This window comes from Neophocaena asiaeorientalis, unplaced genomic scaffold, assembly GCF_003031525.2.
Source record: "Neophocaena asiaeorientalis asiaeorientalis breed wild unplaced genomic scaffold, Neophocaena_asiaeorientalis_V1.1 scaffold45, whole genome shotgun sequence".
Classification (NCBI taxonomy): domain Eukaryota; kingdom Metazoa; phylum Chordata; class Mammalia; order Artiodactyla; family Phocoenidae; genus Neophocaena; species Neophocaena asiaeorientalis.
This window is the reverse complement of record NW_020174642.1, coordinates 12,871,579-12,898,063: the sequence shown is the minus strand read 5'-3', so window position 1 is coordinate 12,898,063 and position 26,485 is coordinate 12,871,579. Positions and strand designations below refer to the sequence as shown.

At 53.8% G+C, this 26,485-nt stretch overlaps 1 protein-coding gene across 4 annotated transcripts in view; it reads right to left on the bottom strand.

The window, feature by feature from the left end:
• PCBP3 (poly(rC) binding protein 3) overlaps nucleotides 1–26,485 on the bottom strand; it is a 174,045-nt gene that overhangs the window by 18,761 nt on the left and 128,799 nt on the right. For all 4 annotated transcript variants that reach the window (XM_024758314.1, XM_024758313.1, XM_024758315.1 and 1 more), the window contains 6 exons: nucleotides 8,472–8,626; nucleotides 6,278–6,301; nucleotides 5,114–5,146; nucleotides 4,637–4,753; nucleotides 3,667–3,798; nucleotides 2,755–2,883 (listed from right to left, as the gene is read on the bottom strand). In XM_024758314.1, the coding sequence (XP_024614082.1) occupies nucleotides 2,755–2,883; nucleotides 3,667–3,798; nucleotides 4,637–4,753; nucleotides 5,114–5,146; nucleotides 6,278–6,301; nucleotides 8,472–8,626 (590 nt within the window). The remainder of the gene's footprint in view (nucleotides 1–2,754; nucleotides 2,884–3,666; nucleotides 3,799–4,636; nucleotides 4,754–5,113; nucleotides 5,147–6,277; nucleotides 6,302–8,471; nucleotides 8,627–26,485) is intronic.

The following is a 26,485-nucleotide window of genomic DNA, read 5'->3' as shown; positions in this document are numbered from 1 at the left end:
CCCTCCCCAGGCGCCAGCACAGGCGCCGCGTTCTGAGAGGGGCGGCCCCTCCTTCAGTCCTCGGGAAAGGGCCCCCGGGGACTCGGTGCCAGTGCCGGGGCTTCACGTGGCCTGGGCTGACGTTCAGTCGGCATAATCACAGGAGACTGAGAAACATCCAACTTCACTGTTTGAGAAAAGAGCCATCATTTAATGCACCTTAGAGTCCCAATGAAATAGTCCACAGCTGTGATGCAATTTGCTACAATTTCCTTTCATTATTCTGTGTCCAAAAGCATAGGATTCATATCTTGGGGTGAACGATAGTCTCAAGCGCCAGAAGTCGGCCAGATTCTGAGGATGTCAACCAGACCCCTTGGTCAGAAGCCATCAGGCCTCCCCTGTCGCCTTGCCTGGGTGACCGTCTTCCCTGGGAGCAAAGTCCACAGGGCTGGGCCCGGGCTGTTGTCGGGAGTCCTGAGTCAGCAGCACCACCAGCCAGAGACAGAGCTTAGGGACCAGGGCGGCCTGTCTTTGCTGGGACTTCCTGCGGCCATTGCCCACCCAGGCCCAGCCACCAGGCGGTGCGACCTCAGAGTGACCCAACCCAAGACACACACAGGGAGGTGGGGACAGCAGAGGGGTTGGCAGCTTCAACTCTGCAGCCCAGGCCACATCATGTGACCTCGTGCATGCTGCGTGCCCTTGAACACAGTGTGACCTTGGCCTGCTGTGTGACCTTGGATGTTCTGCGTGACCTTGACACGTTGTGTGACCTTGGCCTGCTGCGTGACCTTGTGGAGAGCACGAGGGGCTGCTTCGAGGGCCTGTGTGCTGACCGCGTGTGGGTGACGCTGGGCTCCTGTCCTCCTGTCTCCGGTTCGTCTGAGGTCGTGTCCAGGCGCCTCTGCAGCGGGGTTCTCTCTGGTCTCAGGGCGATTAGGGGTCACAGGGCAGGAAGCGTGACTACCCTGAGTGACCGTTTCCGCTGTGAAAGGAGGACTCGGTCCGCTGCGAAAGGAGGACTCTGCTGCTGACCCCACTCCATCCCTGAGCTGGGGGGTGGGCTCCCCACTTCTCAGCCTCAACTGCCACCTTGCTCCATGGTGCGCTCCGACCCCACCGACGGCAGCGCCCGCCCTCCGCTGGCCCTGATGGCCATGACGCCCAGTTCCCTTTGAGCTGACCTCTGGTGGAGGGAGGGCTTCTGAGCACACGCCCCCCCACCCAGGGCTGCAGCCCCGACCCTCGCGTTCTCCACCCACCCGCCGAAACTCCAGTCACTCTTCATTTAACATCGGACCAGGGGCTCCTAGCTGCGGTGATGCTTCCTCCCCAATAAGTGGCTGCTCCGGCCTCCGGGGGCTTCGTGACACCAATGGCAGGAGGCTTCGTCCCCGTCCCTTGAGGACCGATCACACCTGCCCGTGTGCTTCAGCGTTCACAGTTTCACAGCCCTGGGGGCACCAGCGCCCCACAGCCAACGGGGTCAAGCTCTCCTGTGGGGTCACGTCTGACCACAAACGTGGCACAAGCAAGGCCACGTGGGAGGGGTCCTGAGGAGCCCACATGTCCTGTTCTGACCTCATCGGGGACATCAGAGGCGGCGTCCCTCCTGGAGCGGTTCACGTCACCCCGCCTCGCCCGGGCACTGCCGCCCACCAGGCCGCTTGGGCATCTGCCACACTAGGGGTGCCGGGCCCTGCTTGCTACCCACCCTCACGGCCCCTCGCGGTCCCAGCGCCGGGACTGAAGAGAACACAGATCCTCACCATGACCAGCGTGTGGGGAGAGCTTCAGAACAAAATATCTAGAAAAATATTTTTGATTTCCCAACATCATACTTCAGGAAAATAAAAGCCATACAAATTTCTTCCTAAGGGGTTGGACATGGTGCTTTAACACCAAGTCAAGTACAAAAGAGGGAGAACCCACGGCTGCCCCTCCCCCCGCCCCCGAGGCTAATTCCTGGGGGAGACTGCTTCGGGCATGGGGGGAGGAGGGCCCAGGGGGCCGGGCCACCAGCACAGGTATTGAAACCTTTCGTTTGAGGCACAATGACTTCATTTTAGCTTAAGAAAGACCAGCAACTATTACTGACAGCTTCAATTAATCTTGCAGCAGTTTGGGTGTTGATTGAAACTTCAATCTTGGGTTTTTTTCCCTCAGATTTTCAAGAGAGGCTTTTCCTGCTCAGCTGTGCCTTCCTTGCTTCTCCTTTGGTTAATCCTTTTGTTTACTTCTTTCTGTCTTCAAAGTTGGGGCGTTTTCGTGTGCTTTTCCTAAGTCCTGCCCATTGTACCTCGGCGGCGTCTCTGATGCCCGCAGGCTGGGCCCACGCAGTGGGGTCCTGTCCATGGCGTGGGCCTCTTCACTCCATCTGCATCTCCAGCCCGGACCTGGCCCCAGGGCACACCTGCACCACTTTTAAGGACTGACCCTTTGCTGAATGCCCCTCACACCACGGACTGCTAACCCTTTATCCAACTCCAGAAATGAGGGGAGGGGCTCACGCTCCCCACGTACTCCGTTCGCCCCCCAGGTCCCCAGTGAAGATGACCGACCCACCCGAGGTGGCCGGAGCCGGCGGCTGCCCTCCCACGGAGCCTGCACCCCAGCACAGCTCTCACTCAGGCCGTCCCTGAGGCCTGCCCTCACGCGGCCCTGACCACATGAAGCCTCAGGGCCCCGAGGCCTCCGACGCTCAGAAGCCCCAGCCGGCACGGAGTGAGGGGCAGGCTGGCGAGGAGCCCTGGACTTGTGGACAGACTGTACCTCCAGCATGACCACACAGATCTGCTTGACACACTGGATGATGGCGTCGGGGGTCCCCGAGATGGTCACTGCCCGCTCCGTGGAGTTGGGCAGCATGTCCCCGGCCACCTGGACCTGGGCACCTGTGGACTGGAGAGACCAGACGTTGGAAGGGGCCCCACAGAGTGGGGCAGTGTGCACTGCAGCGGCACTTCCTGGGTGCCCCCGGGGGCGTCGAGGGCACAGCACGCCTTGGGACACCCCCCGACGCTGCCCCAGGTCACCCCCCCACGCCCTCTGCACGCTCCATCTGGAGCCCCTGGGGCAGCCCCATCCAGCTCAGCGCGCCGCTGCCAGGGCACCGCGGACCTGGAGCAGGGCGGGCGACACTGGGTGCGGAAGCGGCATCTCAGGAGGCAGAGTTTTTTTCAAATATGTGGAATTCTCTCTCTCTGTGGAGTTTGAGGTCACAGAGAAAGATGGATCCCAGTCACAGGGCCTAAAGCGAGTGGCCGTCTTTCCTGGAAGGAATCAAGCCTGGGGGCTGCCATCCTTTGGGGAAGGGAAGGCCTCGGGCTTTCCTTGGGAGAGCAACTTGTGAAGGTAAGGTGGGCCCCTCAGGCAAGCCCCACCCCAGCTGGGATGGCTCAGCGACTCTCAGGCAACGGGGCCTGGCAGTGGGAGCAGGGGCCTCCTGGGGAGCAGAGCCCGGGACTGGGTGGAGGGGTGCCACGGCCGCGTCCCAGGAGTCAGGCCTGGGCTCCTCTGCGTGACGCCCACAGCGGGGGCTCCCACGGTCACTCTGCCTTGTGGCTCGTCCCTCCCCTGCCGCAAGCTCTGTGCTGCAGGGTCTGCAGGGACCCGGCTAGTGCTCTGCTCTAGGGACATCCTGACCGCCTGGCGCTCAGCTCCCGGGCGGGGAGGGCTCGTTACCTCCCTGATCTCCTTGATCTTGGAGCCGCCTTTGCCGATCAGGGACCCGCACTGGCTGGCGGGGACCACCAACCTCAGCGTCACCGGGGGCTTGCTGGTGGCCGGGCTGTTGGTCATGCAGTTAATGATGTCCTGGGGGGGGAGAGGCACGTGCGTCGGCCGCGAGAGCCTAGCAGGCTCCCTGTCATGGGTGGGGGAGACGAGGACGAGGGGGAGGCAGAGGCACGATGGCAAATGGCTGAGGGTGAACAGCGGGAGGACACGGTGGCCGGGATGGGCTGCTCACAGGGGCTGTGAGGCCGGGCCAGGCTCAGGGGATGAGGGGGGGCGGCTGGAGAACACAAGGGGACCCCCAGGCGTGCACGTCTGTGCAGTCACGCTGCTGCTGCAGGGTGGGGCGCCGACGCCCAGGGTGCCTGGACTCAGGGTCCGACCTCTGTCCCTAAGGCCTGGCGGGCAGAGAGGGGCTTGGACAGAGGGGGATCCATTTGACAGAAGGACCTACTCCCCAGCTGATCACCCTTCCAGTAAAGACACCAAATGCATCTCCAGATAACTTTCAGCAATTTCAGAAATCTCCGGAACACATAAAAAGCTTAAGGTCGGACTCATTGACAGACGCACACAAAGGCGCACAGACACACAAATGCGCGTAGGTTTCCCGGGCCTGGCTCTCCCTTTGTCCGTCCACATCTGAGCCAAGCTAAACACACTGGGGGTCAGCTGCTGTGGACAGGGCTGAGGCCTGGACGTGGCCGCCTCACTGCCAGTGCCAGGCCTTTCCTGAGGACTCGTGGTCTGGGGGCAGGCCCCGAGGGACCGCTCAGTGAGGGAGGGGGGCCTTGGGGGAGGAGGGACCCTGGTCTGTCACCAGGTGGACCGGAGGGGGCAGTCCCCGGGGAGGCAGAGGAGGCAGAGGGGCTGAGAGGTCCCCTCTTCCGGGACAGGGCTCCCCAGGGGCGTCCCTTACCTCCTCAAACTTGTAGGCGATCATGGCAAAAGCCTTGAAGATGGCGTCTGTCGGGCCCGTGATGGTCACGATTCTTTCTGGGCAGTTTCCTTCCGAGATGTTGATCCTTGCCCCGCTCTAGGAGGGAGATATGCAGACCCCAGAAACTGGATTAAAGCCTTGGGGCCGGCAGTAGGCTGCATCCTAGGGCCTACTGACCACCGGGGACTCGTGCAGGCTGGTGGCACCTGAGCCTCAGCACCGATGGCCGGTCCTGTCCTACTGTGCTGGCTGTGGCCCGGTCGTGACTGGGAGGGCACCTGAACTGCTGGTGTGCGCTTCGGGGCTCCGCATGGCCACCCCTCGCTCACATCCCTGCCATGCGGGGCTCCTGGTGGGTCCCGGCCGCGTGGGGCTGGGCGCAGAGCTGCTAGGAGGCCCTGGCCTCCTCCCTCCTGCCCTCCCAGAAACAGCACGCGGTTCAGGGCGCCAACTCACCTCTTCACGCATCTTCTTCACGGTCTCTCCTTTCTGGAACATAAGTTCAGACAAGGGAGGGGGTTACTCGGGCTTCCACCACAAGCACGGGAGGCTGGGCGCCCCAGCCCTTGAAGGTGGGCTCCAGGCCTGACATGCGTGACTCCCCAGTCGGCCCGCCACCTCGCCCAGGGCACAGGCTGTGGGCTGGGCAGACCTGGCCCCAGGGACCCAATGCAGCTCCACGTTTGGTCTGGGCACCTGCTCCACGGGGCGGGTTTGCAGCCTCACCGCCGGCAAAGCGGGGACCAGGTCCTCGGGCGATCCCATGAAGAACTTGTGAAAAGAAGCCTGACTCTGAGCTCCGGGGGCTCCCCCACAATTCAGGGACCACGAGGGACCAGCGAAGCCAGAGACGGTCGCAAGGAACGGGGGTGCGGGGTCCTGGCCCACCTCTCTCCCACACACACCCAGCTTCCAAACCAGCGCTCACTTTCCCCAGGGGAACGTTTCTTTGAGAATGGACTCACCACCACTCAGGCCGGAGGTGGGAGACTGCTCCCAGGAATGCACATGGGAATTGGTCCTGAGCTCTCAAACCCGGGAGGAATGACTGGCCACCAGGGCAGGTGAGCAGCAGGGCTGCCTCGGGGGGTGACTCCCCAGCTCCCACAGGGCTGGAGAACGGGAAGCTCTGCGACCAGCCTCATGGGGGTGCAGCCTGAAGGCGACGGGGCAGGATTCCAGCGGGATCCCCACTGTGCGCGGGATCCCACACCGTGTGCGGTTCACCCCCTGCACAGGGCTGGTCCACACCTCACTGTGCCTCTGAGATACCCCGGTTGAGGCAGAGTTCACTCAATAATTACCTTCCTGGGACTTCCCTGGTGGTGCAGTGGTTAAGAATCCGCCTGCCAATGCAGGGGACACGGGTTCGAGCCCTGGTCTGGGAAGATCCCACATGCCGCGGAGCAACTAAGCCCGTGCGCCACAGCTATTGAGCCTGCGCTCTAGAGCCCGCGAGCCACAACTACTGAGCCCACGTGCCACAACTACTGAAGCCTGCGCGCCTAGAGCCCGTGCCCCGCAACAAGAGAAGCCACCGCTCACCGCAACTAGAGACAGCCCGCGCGTAGCTACGAAGACCCGAGGCAGCCAAAAAAATAAAAATAAAAAAATAATTACCTTCCCGATGATGCTGCCAACTTCCTGTAGGAAAAGAATCACAGAAAGATGATGTCATAGAGCAGAAGGAGCATAAATCCTGTGACAGGCGCCGCGAGGCCGTCCAGCTTCCGAGTCATGAGTGAGGAAGGGAGACTGGACGGTCAGGAGGGAGCGGGCAGGCAGGCTGCCCTGCCTCTGACCGACAGACAGACAAAGAGAAAGAGAATGGCCAGCTGCTTTCCAGATAAACATGTCAACAGGTATCACCTGTGCACTTAAGGCCTCAAGGAAACCCTGCAAGAAATGGATGAGAGATAAAATCTCCCCCAGTGATTCTGTGACGCATAAAAATTTAGCGCTGCTATTGCTCTTTGACTTTTTTAAAAAAGGTAGAACATTGAAAGACTCTTGAGCACACCGCCATGGTTCTAAAGCCTGCGGCCCGCAATGGTTCAGACGCGCTCCCGGCCAGGACTGCCCGTCGCAGCACCTCCCTGCCTGGGACAGACCCACAAGGCTCCGCCACGGCACCTCAGGGAGGCGTGGCCAGCCTGCTTCTAGCTGCAGAGAGCAGCTTCCACAATCAAACTCATCTTCCTTACTACAGTGAAGCCCTCAGCGATCACAGTGTCCTGGGGAAACGCCTCAGTTCCGCGAGGCCAGGAGGGCCGTGTGCAGCAAAGGGCAGCCGGGCACGGGGTGGTGGCCCCTCCGGCAGTCAGGCTGCCTCACTTCCCAGGGGCAGGGTTTGGTGCTTGCTGTGGCAGCAGCTGCTGGAGGTGGGGCCGTGCATCCGACCTCTGACTGTCCTCCACGGTACACACCCAGCTCCGGACAACCTTGACCAAACGCCACCCACCCTGGGAGCGGCAAAGGCGGTCAGCATCCCTCCATCACGGAAGGGGAGGCTTTAGGTGTGAGCACCAGCTTCCGGAAATCTAGGGAGAGCAGTGCCCCAGGCACTATGCCAGCCTCTACCGTCCCCTGGGTTTCTCATGGTACAAACACCAGACAGAGGAGCCGGGATGAACCCTGTGCTATTGGACTGGAATAGGGGGTGTGAACTCAGGGAGCCCAGTTTAGAGAGAAATATGCAAGTGTGCGCAGACATAGGTGTGTATGATTCTACGCACACCCCCACACACAAGCGCACGCGTGCGTGCACACACACACACATATTCCCTAGCTCTGTCTGGGGCCCACAGTAGCCCAAAAGCCGTGAGTACCCCATGTGCCCACCTCTGGGCTCTAACACCATCCCACCATCCTCCAGAGACGGCTGAGTCCAGGACCAGCAGGAAAGTAAGGATGAGCAACAGTGGTGTGCAGAGAGGCTGTGCAGCCAGAACGGTGGGGCCCCCCGGGAGGACACACGCCAGCTTGGTGGGGCAACCACGCCAAGTCAGGGACAATGTGAGCATCAAAACTAATAATGACAGCGCGGGGACAGTGCGGGGACAGCGCGGGGACAGTGCGGGGACATCACGGGGACAGCGCGGGGACAGTGTGGGGACAGCACGGGGACAGCGCGGGGACAGCACGGGGACATCACGGGGACAGCGCGGGGACAGCGCGGGGACAGTGTGGGGACAGCGTGGGGGGTGGTGTGAACAAAACAGCAAACCCTGCGTCCAGGAAGCCATGAATGAAGCAAGGGTGGCACACAGGACGTTCACGCAGCACCTAAGTACCCGCCAGCAAAGACGCCCTGATGACTGTGGAAGAGGAGTTGGGGAGATGCCCAGCAGGTGCCCCCCACCAAGTGACACCCTGAAATCTGGACTACCTGATAGGAAAGCTTCTGTGACACTCCTGCCAATGGTGAGGAAACGTCAGAAAAAGCCAAAGTGAGGGACATTCTTTCTACAAAAGAACTGGGTGGGAACTTTGCTTTCAAAGCAAAAGGCAAAGGAAGCGTGGGGAGCGCCTGTCTGAAGGTCAGCCCTGGGATGACCGGTGCACTTGAGTGGGGCCCTAGCCACCTGGCTGGCACATGTGCGTCAGTGTTAGTGTCCTGGAGGAGAATGCCCTCGCATGTAGAAAATACACACTAGGGCACAGGGGACGGGGCAGCAGGCGGGCAGCTCAGTCTCGAAAGGTTCTGGGAGAAACGTCATTTGGAGTCGGAGATTGCTTAGAACTTAAAAAGCCTCATATGAAACGAAGACCCCTGCGGGGGCCGTGCCTCCCCTCCCCTCTCCCGCCCCCATACCTTTCCGTGCATCAGCAGGCGGATGGTCAGCGTCACGTTCAGGCCACCTTCTGAGACCTTGGACTCCATCTTTCTTCCGAAATGTAGCTGGGGGTGGTGGCTCAAGGTGCCGAGGGTGCCGTGAGGAAGGACAGATGGGGCCCAGATGGTGTCACCTGGCAAGGGAAGCCACTCGTGTGGGTGGGTCGGTGGGCTGCCGCCTTCAGCATCGCTGCTGGGGAAAGGCAGAGGCTTCCTGGGCACCCCAGTCAGCGCGAGGAAGGGCTGGTCCCGGCACTCAAGGTGTGGCACCTGTGGGGGCCTGGGGTACATGGCAGGGGGGATGGGCCTCAGGGAAAGCCCGCCAGCGAGTGACCTGGCATCAGTGCTGACTAACGCATGGTCCTGGGCCTCAGTGTCACCTCTGTGATGAGGGACCCCGGACCAGCTCCCTCGGCCTCTGGAGGGGAAAAGGGGTGACCAGCAAGCCTGGGGACCCCTGTGTGTCTGGGGAGTGTCTGCTCTGCTGTCACCTTGGGTCTGCCCATTTCCCACCACGCTGGTGCCAGAATCCTCCCCTTCACCCTTAAAAAGCCAGGAGATTACAGATCTGTGTTCCCTTTATGTCTAGAGTCGAGATTCCTTAGTTATCCTCGTTCTAAAGTGGATTCAGTCTCTATTAACTAAACGGCCAAACAGCTGAGAGTCCCCCTTTAGAAAGTTTTCAGAAAATGCTTTACAACCCATAGCACGGGTCCGCTTATTGTATAATTTCTGCAGTGTATCGGTTCAGCACTTCGGCTCCCTTTTAAGATTTACAGGCAAGGAATGGTCACAGTAGCGGACCTGAGGACGGCTGGAGAGCGAGGCGCGTGTGTAGGTGACTCAGCCTAACTGTGTGGAGGACAAGCCAAGAGGCCCCCGCCCAAGGTCTGCACAGGGTCCAGGCCCGAGTTCAAACGATCGGAGTGGCACCAAATAGACACGGCTCCCTGCCACGCAGACACCCTGCAGCAGCCCTGCAAAGCCCTTCCTAAGCTCAGGGTGCGTGCCAAGGCTAAGGTACCTGCACCGATGAACCGGACGGCGGGGGGGTCCAGGCGGGGACGCCGCGCCTCCTTTTTAATTAGAAACATCTCCTCCAGGGTCTGGGGCCATCTGTTATGTAAATGTTTCCAGCCCACGGTGGAGAAAGTGGGTCAGCGAGCGCCAGGGGCGCTCCAGGCTGCAGGCTGTCAGCCACCATCAGTCACACGGGCCAGTGAGCGCCGGCCTGCTTCACGTGGCCACGAGTGGGCATCCCAGGCCTCTGTGGACCCTGGCCACAGAAGCAGCCCCAGGGGCTGTTCAGGTCAACCGGACTCAGTACCCCCGACCCTGAAGAACCCACCCTGAGATGGCAGGCGAGGGGCGCCGGGAAGGTGGGGGCATCCTCTGGCCATCCCGCCAGGACCCGGGACACCTCCCATCAGAGGCCACCCCAAGTGTGCTGGGCCTGCTTCCCACCTCTGTGGCTGCCAGGGACGCTCTGCAGGAAGCAGCAGCTGCGCTCCTGTGGGTACAGCCGTCCACACCCAGCCAGGCGGCCAGTTCATCAGAAAAAGCCTCTCCTGAGACTCACTCCTCCCCACACTCGGTGTCCAGAAACCGGCAGATCCCTCTCGCCAGCGAGGACCCCTCCTTCTGTCCTCCTCGTGCTGGGGATTTAATGTATTTTACTCCACTTGATGAGAGGAAGAGGAGAAGCAGACATGGTCCCCCGACCCACCCCACTTGTTACCAAGTCCTGACACAGGGGCAGGGTCCACGATTTATTCCTCTTTTCTAGTGTCTTGAGGAAGAAGCTGGTGGCATGGATTTAAAATCTTACTTTTGGCCTAATACAACGTTTAGTTCTATAAATTTCTCTCTACATGTGGCTTTCGTTGCATCCCACAAAGTTTTATATTTGTGCTTTTGGTCCACTCATTTCAAGAGACTTAATTTCTCTTTTGATTTCTTTTTTGATTCATGGGATATTTTGACGTGTGTTACCGAGTTTTCAAATATTTGGAGATTTTCTAGATAGCTTTCTTCTGTTGATTTCAAATTTAATTCCATTAAAGTTAGACAGCATATTTTGTAATACTTGAGATATTTTAAATTGATTGAGAATTGCTTATGGACCAGAACGTGGTCTATCTTGTGTGACTGGGTGGGATGTTCTACAGATGTCACTAGAGCTAGACGGCTAGGCATGCTTTTCTGTCCGCTTATCCCAATATTGAGTAGGGATGCTGACGTCTCTGACTGTGATTGTGGATTTGTCTGTTTCTCCTGCAGTTCTATCTTTTTTTGCTGCATGTATTTTAAGCTCCACCGTTAGCATCGTAACATCTAGCATTGTTATGTTCTGTGGATGAATTGAGCCCTTTACCATTATGGAAGGTCCTTCTTTATCTCTGGTAATATTCTTGGCTCTGAAATCTGCTTTGACGTTAATACAGACGCCCGACCTTACTACTGATTAGGGTTAGCATGGTGTGTCTTCTTCCACCTCTTATTTTTAATTTATTTGTGTCTTTATATTCAAAGTGAGTTTCTTGGAGGCAACATATAGTTGCCTCCAAGAAACTTTTTAATCTTTTTCGACAATCTGCCTTTTAATTGGGGGTGTTAGGACTATTCGCAGTGATTGTTGATATGGCTGAGTTTGGGTCTATCATTCCACTATTTGTTTTCCGCTTTCGCCGTCTGTTCTTCGTGCCCCCGTGTCTATGCCTCCTCTGCCACATTTTGGATCAATCGCATACACTTTGTGATTCCACCTCGTCTCCTTCATTCACTTACTAGTCTCCACTCTGGGTTTTGTCACCCAGGCAGTGGCTTCAGGGCTTAGGCACAGACCTCTAACCTGACTCAGCCCGTGAGCTGTGGCGTCGCCGCCTAATGGGTGCAGGACAACCCAACAGCAGCGTGTTGTGTCTCCTTTCTCCTCTCGGCCTTTGCCCTGTTACTGCCACACATTTTAGTTCCACCTATGTTATAGATCCTACAGTACTTTATTTTTGAAATTTAAACAGTCAATTAGGGATTGATCCCAATAAAGGGATCAATTAGGGATTGATTCCAATAAAGGGATTTGGATAATAACAAAGGTGTCTTTCATGCTCAACCATGTAGCTCTGCTATCATTTTCCTTCTACTGTGAGAATTTCCCTTAATATTTGTGTGGGGCAGGTTTGCTGGTGATGAGTTCTCTCAGCTTTGGGTGTGTCTGGACAGTCACCTTCTTTCGAAGCCTGTCTCACCTGGTGCAGAATTCCAGGTGGGCCGTGCTGCCCTTCCCTCCTCACCGCACTGTGTCCGGAGGGGTCTACGGCAGTCTCCCCTTTGTCCTCTGAACGTAACCTCCTTTTCTCTAGCATATTTAAAGGTGTTTCTCTTAATCACTGGCTCTGAGCAATTATGTTATTATGCTGTGCCTTGTGTTTTTTCTTCTTGGGGCTTCACTGAACTTCTTGGATCTGCAGTCTTAGAATTTTCATCAGATTCGGAAAATTGCAGCCATTGTTTGCTCGAGTATATATTCTGCTCCCCGCGCAGGGAGGGCCTCCATCTGCAGGCATGTCAGGCTCTGCCCTCTGTCCCTGAGTCTCACTCCGTGAGGTGCCATTTCTCCTCTGACTCACTGGATGGGCCGCTCTGCTGTTGACCATCCAGTGCACTTGGCATCTCAGATCCTGCAGTGTCACCCCCAGAAGCCTGGCACGCGTCCTTTTCTGTGTCATCACGTCTCCACTGAACACACTCGACCTTCCTCTTGCTTCCTGAACACAGGCTGTATAGTCATAACGATGACATCAGTGTCCGTGTCCCCTGGTTGTATAACTGTCATCGTTTCTGGGTCGAGGGCCAGGCAGTGGAATGCAGCCCTGACACCGCGTGACAGTGACGAGAGCGCTTCCCGTGTGGGTCACAGAGTGAGTGCCGGCGGCACCTGGTCACTTCCGGGGGCAGCACAGCCAACACCCACCAGCCAAGGGTGGAGGAGATCTAGGCACTGCCTCAGACCAACCTGAAGGCCCGGCCTGTCCCTGAGCCGCACGATTCTTCCCGATTTCACGGGCGGGATCCTGCACGTGGCCAGGGTGCCCTCCTCGGTTCAGTCCCGTCTATAAGGAAATCATCCAAATCTAACCACCCGCTTCCAGTGCACGGGAGACACAAATCCATTGCGACTGCTTTGCTCGGCTCCTCGGCTGGAGGACACGAGTCACCTCGTCCCGCTGACGCAAAGCCTGAGGCTAGAGTTAAGGAAAGGGTGGCCGCAGGGACAAGGCCCGGGATGGGAACCCGCAGCCCTCCCCCCGCAGCCCAGGTCTCACATTTGCTCTGATCTCTCCTGTGCAGAAAGCCTGCAGGCGCCCTGCCACAGATCCCAGTGTCCTCAGCTGATGTCACCCAGCACCGGGAAGGGACTCAGTCCACATCTGTGGCATCCCGAGGAAGGACTCCGGCTGCCCTGGTGTGGGTCCTGCACTGAGGTCACCGGGGGGACCAGGGCCAGGAGCTGGCCTCAACGCCCAGGCAGGGCAGAAGCAGCCATGTGCTACAGCCACGTGAAAGAGAGCCCCCTGGTTTTCAAGGGCATCTGCCCCAGGATGCCAGGCTGGGGAGATCTGGGGGGATGGAGGCAGGTTTTGTGACACTGCAATCCCGTGTCTATATCAAACCTCGTGTCCTTCCCTCAAGGACGTTGGGGCCACAGATGGGTGTACACTCAGAGCCGAGGGGCACGTCCAGCAACACGTGTCTGCGGCCATTTCCAAGTCCTGCCGCTTGCACTTTGGTGGGGAGACTAAGGTCCAGGCGAGTGGCGGGGGGCTCCCGGGGGCGCTGCGATTCCCTTGGGAGGGAAAAAGGGCTGACGTGACACTAGGGGAGCAGATGGAGCCTCACATTCGCTGCGCAGCTGGTCCAGGCTGCGGAGCCCGCCCGCAGAAAAGACCAGCCTCAGTCTGGAGGAGCCCCGCCGAGCCCGGCCGACAGTCCCCCCACTCAGATCTGGGCAGGATGGGGTGGACGGCAGAATCCTGACGATTTCTAAACATACCCAGGCCGTGTGAGTGGACTCTTCTCCAGTCAAAGGAAACACACACAGAAGGCGTGGCGTCTGTGCTGCCGTCGCCGGCAGTCGTGGGGCGTGCCCGCATCTGACGAGTATGCCCCTCTCCCGCTCCGCCGGCCCGCAGCGCCTCTGAGCTTTCCGGCCTCGACTCTGCTGCCCCCTACCAGCCACCACCTCTCGGTGTCCATTCGGGAAGCAAACATAAGGGCTATTCGACATGCTAACTTTATAATCATCACATGTACAGATTCTGTTCACGTGTGTAAAATACACTCGTTTACTTTTCACTTAAAACTCCTGGTGGATTTAGGAAGTCAGCATTAATGGGTGGCTCTGGGTAAACTGCCGAAGCTGCATTTAGGAAGCCGGCAGGAGGTGAAGTTCCCTGTGATGCCAAGTGCCTGGTCACTGCAGAGGGCCATCCTGCCGCTCAGCAGCCCAACAGGAAGGCTCCTGAGAACGCCTCCGATGGCCCCTCCTCGCCGTGGCACAGCCCTGCTGGATAGGGCACAGGAGACAGGGCATCAAAGACCAGTACCAGAGCCAGTGCTGGCTGCTCCCCGCCCCTGTCCTTTCCTACAAGAACACATAAATGCAAGATGCAGGTTGAAATCTGCCTCGTAGGTAATTGGTAATAAATAACTTTGTTAATTCAACAAATATTTCCTGGGCAATTACTAAGCTCCAGGCACTGTGCTGTCCTACAAAGAGAAGTAAACAGGGCACCTTTTTGAGGGAGGGATGGGCCTGTCAAGGAATCCTTATGGTGAGACAGGAGCCAGAGGAACGGGAGGAGACACCCCCACCCAACGTGGAGCCCTCTGGGTGTCAGTCACAGGCCAGGCTGAGTCCTCAGGCAGCAGCACTTGGGGGCTGTGTGTGCTCCCGGGGGGAGCTCTGAGAAGGACTGTTGCCCCAACTCCCAGAACTGCTCAGAGGGCAGTGGCTACACAGTTCGTCCCATCCCAGGAGGGTGGTGTACCTGCAAGATTCAGGTCTGGGAGAGGAGACACTGATGCACCTGGTATCCCAGGGCTCAGCTGGTGGCCTAGGGCTCACCTGGCCATCTTACAATGACAGAGCATGGAGGCCTTGGCACTGAAGTCGAGGTGTGTGTGTGCCACCCCTCAGAGCCCGATTCAGGAGACCCAGGTGGTCCTAGAAGCTGCATTTAAGGTTCTCCAGACTCCTTTTGAGCAAGGCCATGTTTGGGAGCCACTGGTCATAATCCCACTCCAACTCTTCCCCCACTCGATCTGTTAGGAATTCTGGGAGGCTGCCAGTAATAGGAACGAACCAACCGCATAACCCCGGGCCTGCTTTTCTCCTTTTGTGAAAGAAATCGGGAGGAGGCAGTGAGTTGGGGGCAGGGCAGACGTGGGAGGTAATGGTGAGGAAGTGGAGGCAATGCCTCCTTTCAAGAGCACAGCGCCTACGTTATATGTATATAATGTAATATCTGGGCAACACTGAAAAGTTGCACAAAGGGGATACTCAAAAACACTGTCAATAAGTCAAAATGGAATTATTAAAAAAATATTGAGTAACCCACAGGAAGGCAGGAAATAAGGAAACAGAGAAACAAAACATAGGGAGAAAAGCCAGAAAACAAAAAACGAAATGGCAAACGGAAGCCCTAACATCTCAATAATTATATGAAATGCAAATAGTCTAAATTTACCGATTAAAAAAACAGAATGGCAGAGTGGATTAAGAAAAATGACTCAACCATGTGCTGTCGATAAGAAACTCATTCACTTCAAATAGAAAGACGTAAGCAGACTGAAAATAAACTGATCGGAAAAGATGTGTCACACAGCCACTAACCAAAAGGAAGCAGGAGTGGCTATAGTAATACCAGATAATGTTGACTTCAGAGCAGTGAAAACCATCAAAGATGGAGAGAGGCATTATATAAAGGCGGGCCAACCCATGAAGGATCAACGGCAAGCAGTCCTAAAAGTGTACGAATCCAGCACCAGGACTGTGACGTATGTGAAGACTGGGAACTGAAAGGAGAGCACAGAAATCCACAGTGACAGCTGGAGAGTTCCACACCGTCTCAGCAACTGAAAGAACAGCTAGGCAGAGAACCAGCAGGGATACAGAACTCACACCACCATCGACCAACTAACTGGACCTAGTCAACATTTACAGCACGTCGGGCACCAGCAGAACACACACACAATATGTAGCAAGGCAGAACATATCCCTGGCCATAAGACAAACCTCAACAAATTTAAAAGACTCAAAATCATATGGTGTGGGGCTTCCCTGGTGGCGCAGTGGTTGGGAGTCCGCCTGCCGATGCAGGGGACGCGGGTTCGTGCCTTGGTTAAAAAAAAAAAAAAAAAAAAAAAACAAAAAATCATATGGTGTGTTCTCAGATCACAAAAGAATCAAACTAGAAATCAATAATAGAAATAACAGAAAAATCTCCAAGCACATGGAAACTAAAACAACACCCATTTAAGTAATCCTCGGGTCAAAGAGGCAATCTCAAGGGTTATAAAAATATGTTGACCTGAATGTATAATGTATACCTGAATAAAAATACATACCCGAAAAACAATACAACATATCAAAAATTGTAAATCACAACTAAAGCGCTGCCTAGAGGGAAATTTATAGCACAAACTACATATATCAGAAAAGAGAAAAAGTCTCAGACTAATACTCTAAGCTCTCATTTGAGGAATCTGGAAAAAGAACAGAATAAATTCAAGCAAACAGAAGGAAGGAAATAAGACAGAAATAATTACAGTTGGAAACAGAAAAACCAGAGAAAATCAATAAAATAAAGAGCTGATTCTTTGAAAAGGTCAATAAAATTGACAGACTTCTAGGACGACTGACAAAGAAAGAAGACAAAACATCATTATAAGGAATGAATCAGGAGCTATTGCTAAGAAGCTTGCATACATCAAAGGGATAACAAAGGAACGCTAAGAACAGCTCTACACAAATAAATTGACTTAGATAAACTGACCTACTCTTTGAAAAAGACAAACTACCACAACTCATCCAATACGAAACTGATAATTTGAACAGCCCTACATAACTGTTAAGGAAATTGGGTTCATAGTCTTAAAACTCCCCTGCAAAAATTCTCCAGATCCAGATGGTTTCACTAGAGGATTCTACCAACAGTTTTAAGAAGAATTAATACCAGTTCTACATAATCTCTTTCAGAAAACGGAAGAGAAGAGAAATAAGTTTCCAATTCATTTGATGAAGCTAGTATTAGCCTGATACAAAAATCAGTACAAAAGATGGTACAAAAGACGGTACAAAAGGAGAAAACTGCCCTCAAGAATATTGGTGCAAAAATCCTTTAAAAACATTAGCAAATAGAATTCATCAGTATACAATAAGAATTATACACTATGCCCGTTCTTCCAGCGATGCAAGGCTGGTGCAGTATTTAAAAGTCAACTCGTGTAATCAATCATATTGACAGACCTAAAGAAGATATCACTGGATTATATTGTGCAGAAAGGCACTTGACAAAATTCAACACCCACTCGTGATAAAAACTCTCAGGAAAAAACACAGGAATGGAAGGGAACTTCCTCAACTCGATAAAGAGCATGTACAAAAAGACCTTCGTCCAACAACACACTTAGGGTTAAATCCTTTCCCCTTAGAGCAAGTCACAACATCTCTCCTTTCACGGCCATTACTCACACAGTCGGGGGAGTTCAGTCAGTTCAAAAAGGCAGGAAAGGTAATGAGAGGAAAAGATAAAATTGTCCCTATTTGCAGATGACATGAACTACTTAGGTGTAAATCTAACAAAACGTGTAGGACTTATATGCTGAGAACTACAAAATGTTGAAAGAAATTAGAGATCTAAATAAATGGAGAGACAGAACACAGACTGCAAGACTCATCGTAGTAAAGATGTCAGTTCTCTCCAAGTTGACATACAGCTTTAACATAATTCCTATTAAAATTCCAGCAAGAATTTCAGAGATACAGAAAAGATCATTGTAAAATCTATACGGAAAGGCAAAGGAACTAGAATAGCTAAAACAATTCTGACAAAGGAAAATTAAGTAGAAGGAACTGGCCTCCCCGATTTCAAGACTTATTATACAGCTGCTGCAATCAAGCCTGTGGTGTTGGTGGAGAAAACCAATGGACCAGATACAGAACCCAGAAACAGACCCACACAAATATGCCCAACTGATTTTTGACAAAGATCTAAAAGCAGTTCAACGGAGGAAAGACAGCTTTTTCAACACATGGTGCTGGAGCAACTGGACATCCGTAGGCAAAAATGGACTTTTTGAACTAAACTTTATACCTTATATAAAAATTAATTCAAAAAGGATCACAGACTTAAATGTAAAACGTAAAGCAACGAAACTTTCAGAAAAGAAAAGGAAAAATCCTAAGGGTCCACGGTAAGGCAGAATTCTTAGACTTGACACTAAAAGCGTGATATACAAAAGGGAAAACTGATAAATTAGATGTGTCAAAACTAAAGACCTGTGCTTTCCCATAAAACATATTAAGAGGATGAAAAGACAAGCCAAGACTGGGAGAGAATATTTGCAAACTACACACCCAACACAGAACTAGTTTAAAGCATATATAATGATCAAACTCAACAGTAAACACGAAACAATCCAATTAGAAAACGGGCACAAGACATGGACATTTCAGCAAGAAGGATAGACAGGTGGCGAACAAGCACATGAGAAGATAGATGTTCAGTATCATTAGCCATCAGGGCAATGCAAATTAACACCACGAGAGGGGCCAACACTCACGTGTCACAGCGGCCACAATAAACAGCAGTGGCCACGCCAAGCCCGGAGAGCACGCGGAGCGGCGGGCAGGCCACTCGGATGCTGCGGGGATGCGGCCTCTGCGCACTTGGAAGACGGTTTGGCAGTTTCTTAGAAAACCAAACACGCAACTACCATTCGACCTGGTGGTGGCACCCCTGGGCATTTACTATAGAGCAATAACAATTTATGCCCTCACAAAAGGCTGTGATTTTATCTGTAATTGCCAAAAACAGGAAGCAGCACCTTCATCCAGTGGCTGGTTAGCCAGTCACGGTGCATCCCTGCCGGGGGCAGCGCGACAGGGACCGCACACGCGGAACCTACTCCGCCACAAAGCGGAACAAGCTGCTGACGCTCTCAGCAACGGGAGGGACCTCGGAGAATTCGGCTGAGTGAAAAAATCCAGTCCCCAAAGGTCACACACTCTATGATTCCACTTACACGACATTCTTGACATGACAAAAGTACAGAAATGAACAGATCACTGCCTGCCTCGGTCTCCACTCTGCTGTCCTCCACCCAGCCTCGGTGGCCTCCCTTCCTGCGACAGACTGAGCTCCAGCCAGCCTGGGGTCTGGGCCCTTCTGCCGAGGGCACTCCCTGCCAGGCCTCCACCTGCACCCCCAACCGCTAGCGCCCCCCTCTCTCCTGTGCCCCGTACCACCACAGCCCCGGCCTGCGGGCAGAGGACACGTTCATCTCCTCCATTCAACACGGAACCGGCAGTTCCCAGCGCCATTCCCGGGCCACCGTGAGCAGAAGCCCATTCAGTACCTACTTAAAGACAGGGTGAGCACGTGCAGTGGACACCAAGCCCAGCTCCATTTCTAGGGCCTCACAGGGTATTCTGGAATCAGAATGTAGCGATTTCTAAACTCAAGTACTCATGGAACGTCCAAGATGATATTTTCATTTCTCCCCATCCACTCTCGTTCATTCACCTGGTCACCAGTGAGGGTCTGCTGTGTGTTGGGATGGGAGGGGCTCCCTGGGGACACACACAGCCGAGGGCAGGACGAGGCCCAGCTTCCAGGCAGAGCCGGGACACAGGGGCCTCCTCCCTCACGGCCAGCTGGGGACCCGTCCAGGCTGCACGACCTTACCCTCCTCCCTCCCAGGCTCAGGCTGGTTCACAAACCCACCAGTTCCCAGGAGGGGGCAGAGGAAACACTCACGAAGGAACATGTCTTGTGAGGCCAACAAAAGGATGCAGACAAGTACCAGGAAGCAGAGCGAACCGCGGCCAACCAAGCTGCCCCTCTCTTCCCCATTCTCCCTTCATCTGAGTTGGTCCAATTTGAAAAGTGAGTTTGTTTTCAATTTCATTGGTTTCTGGTCTTGCTTTATTATTCCCTCCCTTCTGCTTGCCTTTTCTTCTTTTAGTTCCTTAAGGTAAAAACTTGGATAGTTGTTTGCAGACGTTTTCTCATGTTAGCATTTCATGCCATAGGTTTCTCTAGAGGCACTGACTTCCTTGATTCCTACCAATCTAGAGATGTGCGTTTATTATATATATATTATATTATTTCCCAATATTCCAAAATATTTCCTAAATTCCTTTGATACAGCACATTGACCACATTATTCAGAGGTGAGTGTTTTGATTTTCAAGTACTTTGAAAATTTTAAGATACCTTTGGTTACTGATTTCTAGTTCAGTTTCACTCTGGTCAGAATATATACTTTTTGTGATTTCAATTGTTTTAAGTTCGTTAGGCTTTTGTTTTTTTTACACAGAGCACGGTCCACCTTGGGAACACCCTGTGTGCCACGAACATGTCCCTCCTGTGGCCAGGTGTGGCGTCCTGCAAGGCCACTTGTCCCGTCAGTCACTGAAAGCGCAGTTGGATCGCCAGCTACAATTGTGAATTTATCCTCCTCTCTGTTCTATCAGGTTCTGTTTCGTGTGTTTTGAGGCTCTGTTAGGTGACGTGTGTACATCTGGGGCGGATGTGTCTTCCTGGAGAATCGACCGTTTTACATTCACACAATGTCCTTCCTACCCCAGTCACCGTCTCGTCCGGAAGCCTCCTTCTTCTGACATTACTGTAGTCACTCCAGCCTGGTTTCGATCAGTGTTAACGTGACGTATCTTTTTCCGTCAACCTGCCAAGAGCATTAGATTTCATGTTGGTGTCTTGCTGGCTGCACAGATTGATCTGGCTTTTTTTTCCACTCTGACCGTCTCTTACTTTTAACATCTGTTTACACAATTTACTTTTTATATTTCAGATTTAATAATTGTCAACTCTAATGTCTGTGTATGTGTATTATACGTGTGTGTTGTATAATTATGAAATAATTTTAGATTCATGAGTAGCTGCAAAAATAATACAGAGTTTCCGTGTACCCTTCAGCCAGCTTCCATTTGACATAACTGCAGTGCATTAGCAAAACCAGTAAGGGACGCTGGTCAAACACTATTACCTAAGTGGCCCCAGTCTGTACACGCCCTTCTTTTGGTGTATGGGTCTATGAAATTTTATCACGTGTGTAGATTTCCCTAACCACGCACACAAGTGGGACCACCATGCGGAGCTCTGTAGGTGGTCCCTTCATAGCCTCTCACTCTCCTAGGCAAGCCCTGATCTGTTCTCTGTCGCTACAATTGTATCATTTCAAGAACTTCATATAAATCCAATCAAACAAATGCACTCAGCATGATACTGCTCTTGAGGTCTAGAGCCCAAGTTGCTGGACCTAACAGAAGTCTGTTCATCTTGGTGGCTGGGGGGCATGGCTGCACCACGACTTGCGCACGCAGTTACCCCATGAAGGACATCTGGGTTGGTTTCGGCTCTGGTGGATTACAAATAAAGCAGCTGGCAACAACAGGGTGCAGTTTTTGTGTGAACACAAGGTTGCATCTTTCTGTGATAAATACCCAGGACTGTGATTTTTTAGCGTTTTATTTTATATGGAGTAGAGCCAATTAACAATGTTGTGATGGTTTCAGGTGCACAGCAAAGCACGACCGTGATCATAGAATCATATGTTAAGTGTACCTTTAACTTCTTAAGAAACTGGCAAATTATTCGCGGGAGCAGCTGTGCCGTCTTCCACCCCTCCAACCGCCCCCCCCACGCCCCTGCCCAGGGCAAGACAGACCCAGCACTCTGTTCCCGTCAGCACTTGGGGGTGTCAGTGTTTCACTTCAGCCATTTTTATAGACGGTGGTGACGTCTCCTTGCTACTGAATCTGCTTTCTCCTGACAGCGAATGGTGCTGAACACCCAGCCAGGTGCGTATTTCCCATCCCTTCACCCTGTTTGGAGAAGTGTGTGCTCAGGTCTTTTGTCCATCTTCTAACTGGACTGTCTTGTTTTCTTTGCATGGAGGTTAAAGGGCTTGGCCTTTATGCTGTGGACACAGCCCTTTGCTGGATCTGTGATTTACAACGATTGTCTCTGAGGCTCTGGTTTGTCTTTTCATATCTTAACAGGATCTTTCATGAAGCAAATGCTTCTAATTGTGAGGAAATACAAGTTCTCAATTTTATCTTCTATGACTTTTGTTTAATTTTTTTATCTTTTATGAGCGAGCCTTCTTTTCCTATATTTTCTCCTAAATAGGTTATAATTTTAGATTTTACATTTGGATATTTGATCCATTTTGAGTTAATTTTATGTAAGGTGTGAAGTTCAAGGGTTTTTTGTTTTGTTTTGTTTTATGCATTAGCCAATTGTTTCAACACCACGTTTTGAAAAGACTGCCCTTTCTGTATTAAATTGCTTTATTACCTATGTCAAAAATCAGTTGTCCATATGTGTGCGGGTGTATTCTTGACTCTATCCTGTTTGATTACGTAAGTGCCTATCCATCCACCAATACCACAATGTCTGGATTACTGCAGCATTACGGTGACATAAAATTACTCCAACTTCAATCTTTTAAAACATTCTCTTGGTTTAACTAGTTCCTCTGTGTTTTCATATAAATTTAAAAATCATCTTGTTTGCATCTACAAACAGTCCTGCCGGGACTCTGACAGGAGCTGCATTAAACCTGCAGACCCACTTGGAAGCATTGGCACCGTATGTTGAGTGTCCCGGCTGTGAACATGGAGGTCTCTTATTTAGATCTTTGGTTTCTCTCATCAGTATTTTCTAGTTTTCAGCACACAAATGCTGTGCATATTTTGTTACACGTATAGCAAGTATATAACTCTTTGGAGTTCCTGTAAACGGTGTGTTTTGAATTCTGGTTTCTGATTGTTCATTGATGGTATATAGAACAATATTGACTTTTGTATGTAGACCTTGCTTTCTTAACAACTTGCTAATTATTACTAGTTCCAGGAGTTTTTTTGGTAGCCTTAATGGGATTTTCGAGGTAGACAATCGTGTTTTTTTACAAATAGAAACGGTTCATTTCTTCCTTTCCAATCTGTATGCCTTTTCTTTTATTTACTTGTCATACTGAACTAGCTAGAGCTGTGTCCTCTGTTCAGCAGGAGTGGTGAGGGCAGACACCCTTGTCTTGTTGATGATTTTAGGCGGAAAGCAGTAGCTTTTCACCAGTAACTATGATGTGAGTTGGTAGGTGTTGCTCACGCCATTGCTCCAGAACCAAAACCTCATTTGATCTTTTATACTGATCCAATTGGCAAAATCTATTTATAGCCAGTACTACTTAGTGAAATTCTGATAAAGAAATTTTCCAATCATTCTTTTTTAAAGGAATATTCAACTCAAAGGAGTCCTAGTACAATAACTACTGTCCTAAGAAACACGTGGCTATAACGTGCAGCCAGCCGCACACGGTACACAGGCTTGCACTTATGCAAACGCACTCTGCCCTAACACAGGAGGGCCAGTCCCAGCCCTGCTTTACGTATGAGTCGCACAACACTGAGTGACCACAAGTTGGCTCCAGAGCTCGTGCGCCTGACAGCAGACTGTGAACTAGTCAAACATATGCCATTGACAGCATTTGCTTCAGATGTGAAGAAGGGAGACGTGGACGTGGCATGTGATGCCCGAGCCCTGAGGCACTCTCCTCGGGGGAGGGCCAGTAGACTTGGACAGTAAAGCAGTCACACTGCCTACAGGCGCAGCACGCGTCAGCGCGAGATTTCTAGCCCAGAGACGGGAGCTGGAGAAGTCCCGCCAGCCAAGTGCCATCTGAGGCCCGCATGGCTGTGGCGAGCGCACGGCGGCTCTGCCCCGTTAGCTGTGCTTTGTCCAGAGCTACACCCAGGGCCTCAGCTGTGCCGGGGAGAGACCGTGGAGGGGCCCTGTGGGGGGAGGGCCCACACACTTGATTTATCCTGTTTAACAGCTCACTGCCCCATCAGGCTGCAGGAGGCCAGGACTGCACGAACCCACGGAGCTTCTTGGCTGCTTTTGGCTCCTGGAGGACGCACAGTGTGGAGCATGTCCTTGAGGCTGGGGAGGAGGGGAGACTTCTGCAGGAAAATGCTCTTGCTGGTCTCAGGTAACGTTAGAAAGACTCGGGCCGACACAACCTGACTTCAGCGAGCGCTGCACACAGCCTGCCGGCTCCTCACTCAGGTGTCCGGACAGACAAACGTGCCAGGCTGGGAGGCTGGCTGCCTGCTCACCTCCTTCCCTGCTCCAGAGGCCGTGGAGCGCGGGTCTTTCCTCTTGCTGGGAAGGTGTGGGCTTCACCCAGGGATACTCCTGTCCTACATCTGGGGAAGTGCCCAGGGTCTAGGGTGTCACCTACATCAGAGCGTACGGCTTGCAAACATTCCGATTATTTCAAACACCCCATTTCAAGATTAGTAACACCTCTGTTGCGGAGATGGTGGGACTCCCTTGGACCCGACTCTGGTCCTGCGGTGAGGCCTGGGTGTGAACTTGACCCTCCGGGGCCGTGGCTCCCGGAGCCCGACTTCTCTGTGCACCGGCCACTGCACACAGCAGGTGCTCAGCCTGTCTGTGCACCGTTTGCCTTCCCTGGACCCTCTGGCCACAGTGGGAGGCTGACCACGGCAGGGACCGTCCATCTAACACTCGGTTCCTAGCAGGGGCCTGTGCTGGGGATGCAGGACCGAGCAAGGAGCATCCCTCACCCTCCAGGGGCTCGGTTTGGTGGACAAACAAGCTGCAGGCTGGTCCGCTGGCCGTCCAAAAGGCTGAGTCCACGTTCGGTCCCTCCCCCGCCCCTCGGCCGTGTGCTCCAAGTAGGTCAGAGAGCCGAAAGCGCCTCTTCTGGAGAGGAGAGGACAGTCGCTCACGGCCTCCGGGCCAATGGGATGTGAAGGTCCAGAGGCTGGGGAACGGTCCCCAAGGGGAGCGTGGGCGGCCTCCCTCCTGCCCTCGCCCTGGACGGGGGATGGGACACTTAGACGGGGCGCCAACTGCAGGCGAGCCGCGAGTCGGGAGAAGTCGGAGACCAGGGCAGGAGCGCACGGAGCCCGCCCCTTGTGCCTGCAGACTTGGTGCTCTGCAGGCGTCGGTCCAAGAACAGCTTGAGTTTTCTGATGTTGCGTGACCTGGCCCGGTGCAGCGGACTGGAGGCCGGCAGGAGGGACACGGCACGGATGGAGCCGTGCTTATCCACCCCACCGTCCGGCGACGTGTCCCTGCACGTGTGTGTGGTGGGCGTCCGCCCAGGACACCAGGATGAGCCGGGTGCGCGGCACAGCACGGAGTGTAGAGGCAGGTGCAGCCCAGGCAGAGCCCCTGGGAGCCCCCAAGGCGGAGGCACAGCCGCAGTCATGCGGGCAGCAGGCCCGTCACTGGGGAACCGGTCCTGCCGCGGGCCAGCAGTTCCAGCCTCTGATCAGCTAGGAGCTCTGAGTCAAATATTAACAAAGAGAGTCGGCAATGTTGGAGGACTACTAACCTACTAACCACAATACCTCAGCGAGGTTGACACCTGGAATGGACAGGTGATTTAATACCGGGGATTCTGTCGGCGCGATTAATAAGCTAAACAGTCACACAGACAACACCAATACCGATGCCTAAAGCTGATACGACGTTTACCGTGCGGCAGGCACAGTCCCCCCTGCAGCCCCGCCGGGAAGTGCCCTCCAGCTCACAGACTGGATGTGGGGCGGGGGCTGGGGGCAGGCGGCCACAACGAGCCGAGGCCTCAAGCTGGGAAGCGCAGAGCTGGGCCCCAGCCCCGAGGCAGGTGCTGGGAGGCACGAACGTACTGCACAGCCTCCCTGGCAACACAGGACAGGAGAAGCGCCTTGAGTACGGTCAAGACCATCTGCCCCAAAAAAGCAAAGCACTGGTTTCAAGCCCGTGCCCTGGGCGCCATTTTTCACTGGGGAAAAGGGGGACACAGAGCTCTTATTTCCAGCTTCTGTTACAACAAAGGGACATAGAGGGTAATTTATACCAAGAAAAATGCGGGAATCAGGGAATAATTTTAGATAAACATAACCAAAGAAAGGGTGTTGCCCTGTTAGCGTGAAAAGCAAAAGAGGCCAAGATTAGTTGAGCTCATGAGATTTTTAAGAAGAAGTAAAACCCAACCAGTTATGAGGAAAAAGCCTGGTTGGGGGCACTCTGTTCGGGGTTCCCTCCCGGAGCTCATCTCATATTTGAGGTGGCGTCCGTCACAAGGCAAGAACAGAGCAGGGCCCCACTTCCCGACAGGAACAGACTCCACTTAGTAACCAGGGGCCCAAAGAGTGCCCTCGACCCGTCCCAGGGCCGCTCCCTGGGCGGCAGGCAGGCTGGCCAGTCCAGGACTTGCCTGAAAAATGTCCTCAGAGGAACGCCCCCAGAGCCATCCCTCCTCTGCAGGCTCCGAGGAGGGGGGCCTGTCCTGGGAAACCCACCTCCCACCAGTTCACACCAGGAGCTCGGCCTCCCCGCCACACAGGTTCCCTCAGGGCAGCACCACCCCCATCCTCAGGATCCCGTTGGGACCCTGGAGAGCAGGCGGGGAAGGATGCTGAGGGCAGGAGGGCCGAGGCCAGAGCGGGGGTGGGGTGGGGGGAACCAGAAACGTGAGGACCCAGCCCTCCCAGGAGCTGGGCCCTTTTCTGGGTGCTGTCTCCCCAGGGCTGCCCGGGTGAGGGTGCCCCAGGTGCCAACGGGGTTCCCCTGTCGAGAGGGCGGCTTCTCGTTCCTAAAAAGATCCAGGGTCACCTTGGCCTCCAGATGAGAGCAGCCCGGGGGGCAGAACCGCCAGTGTCC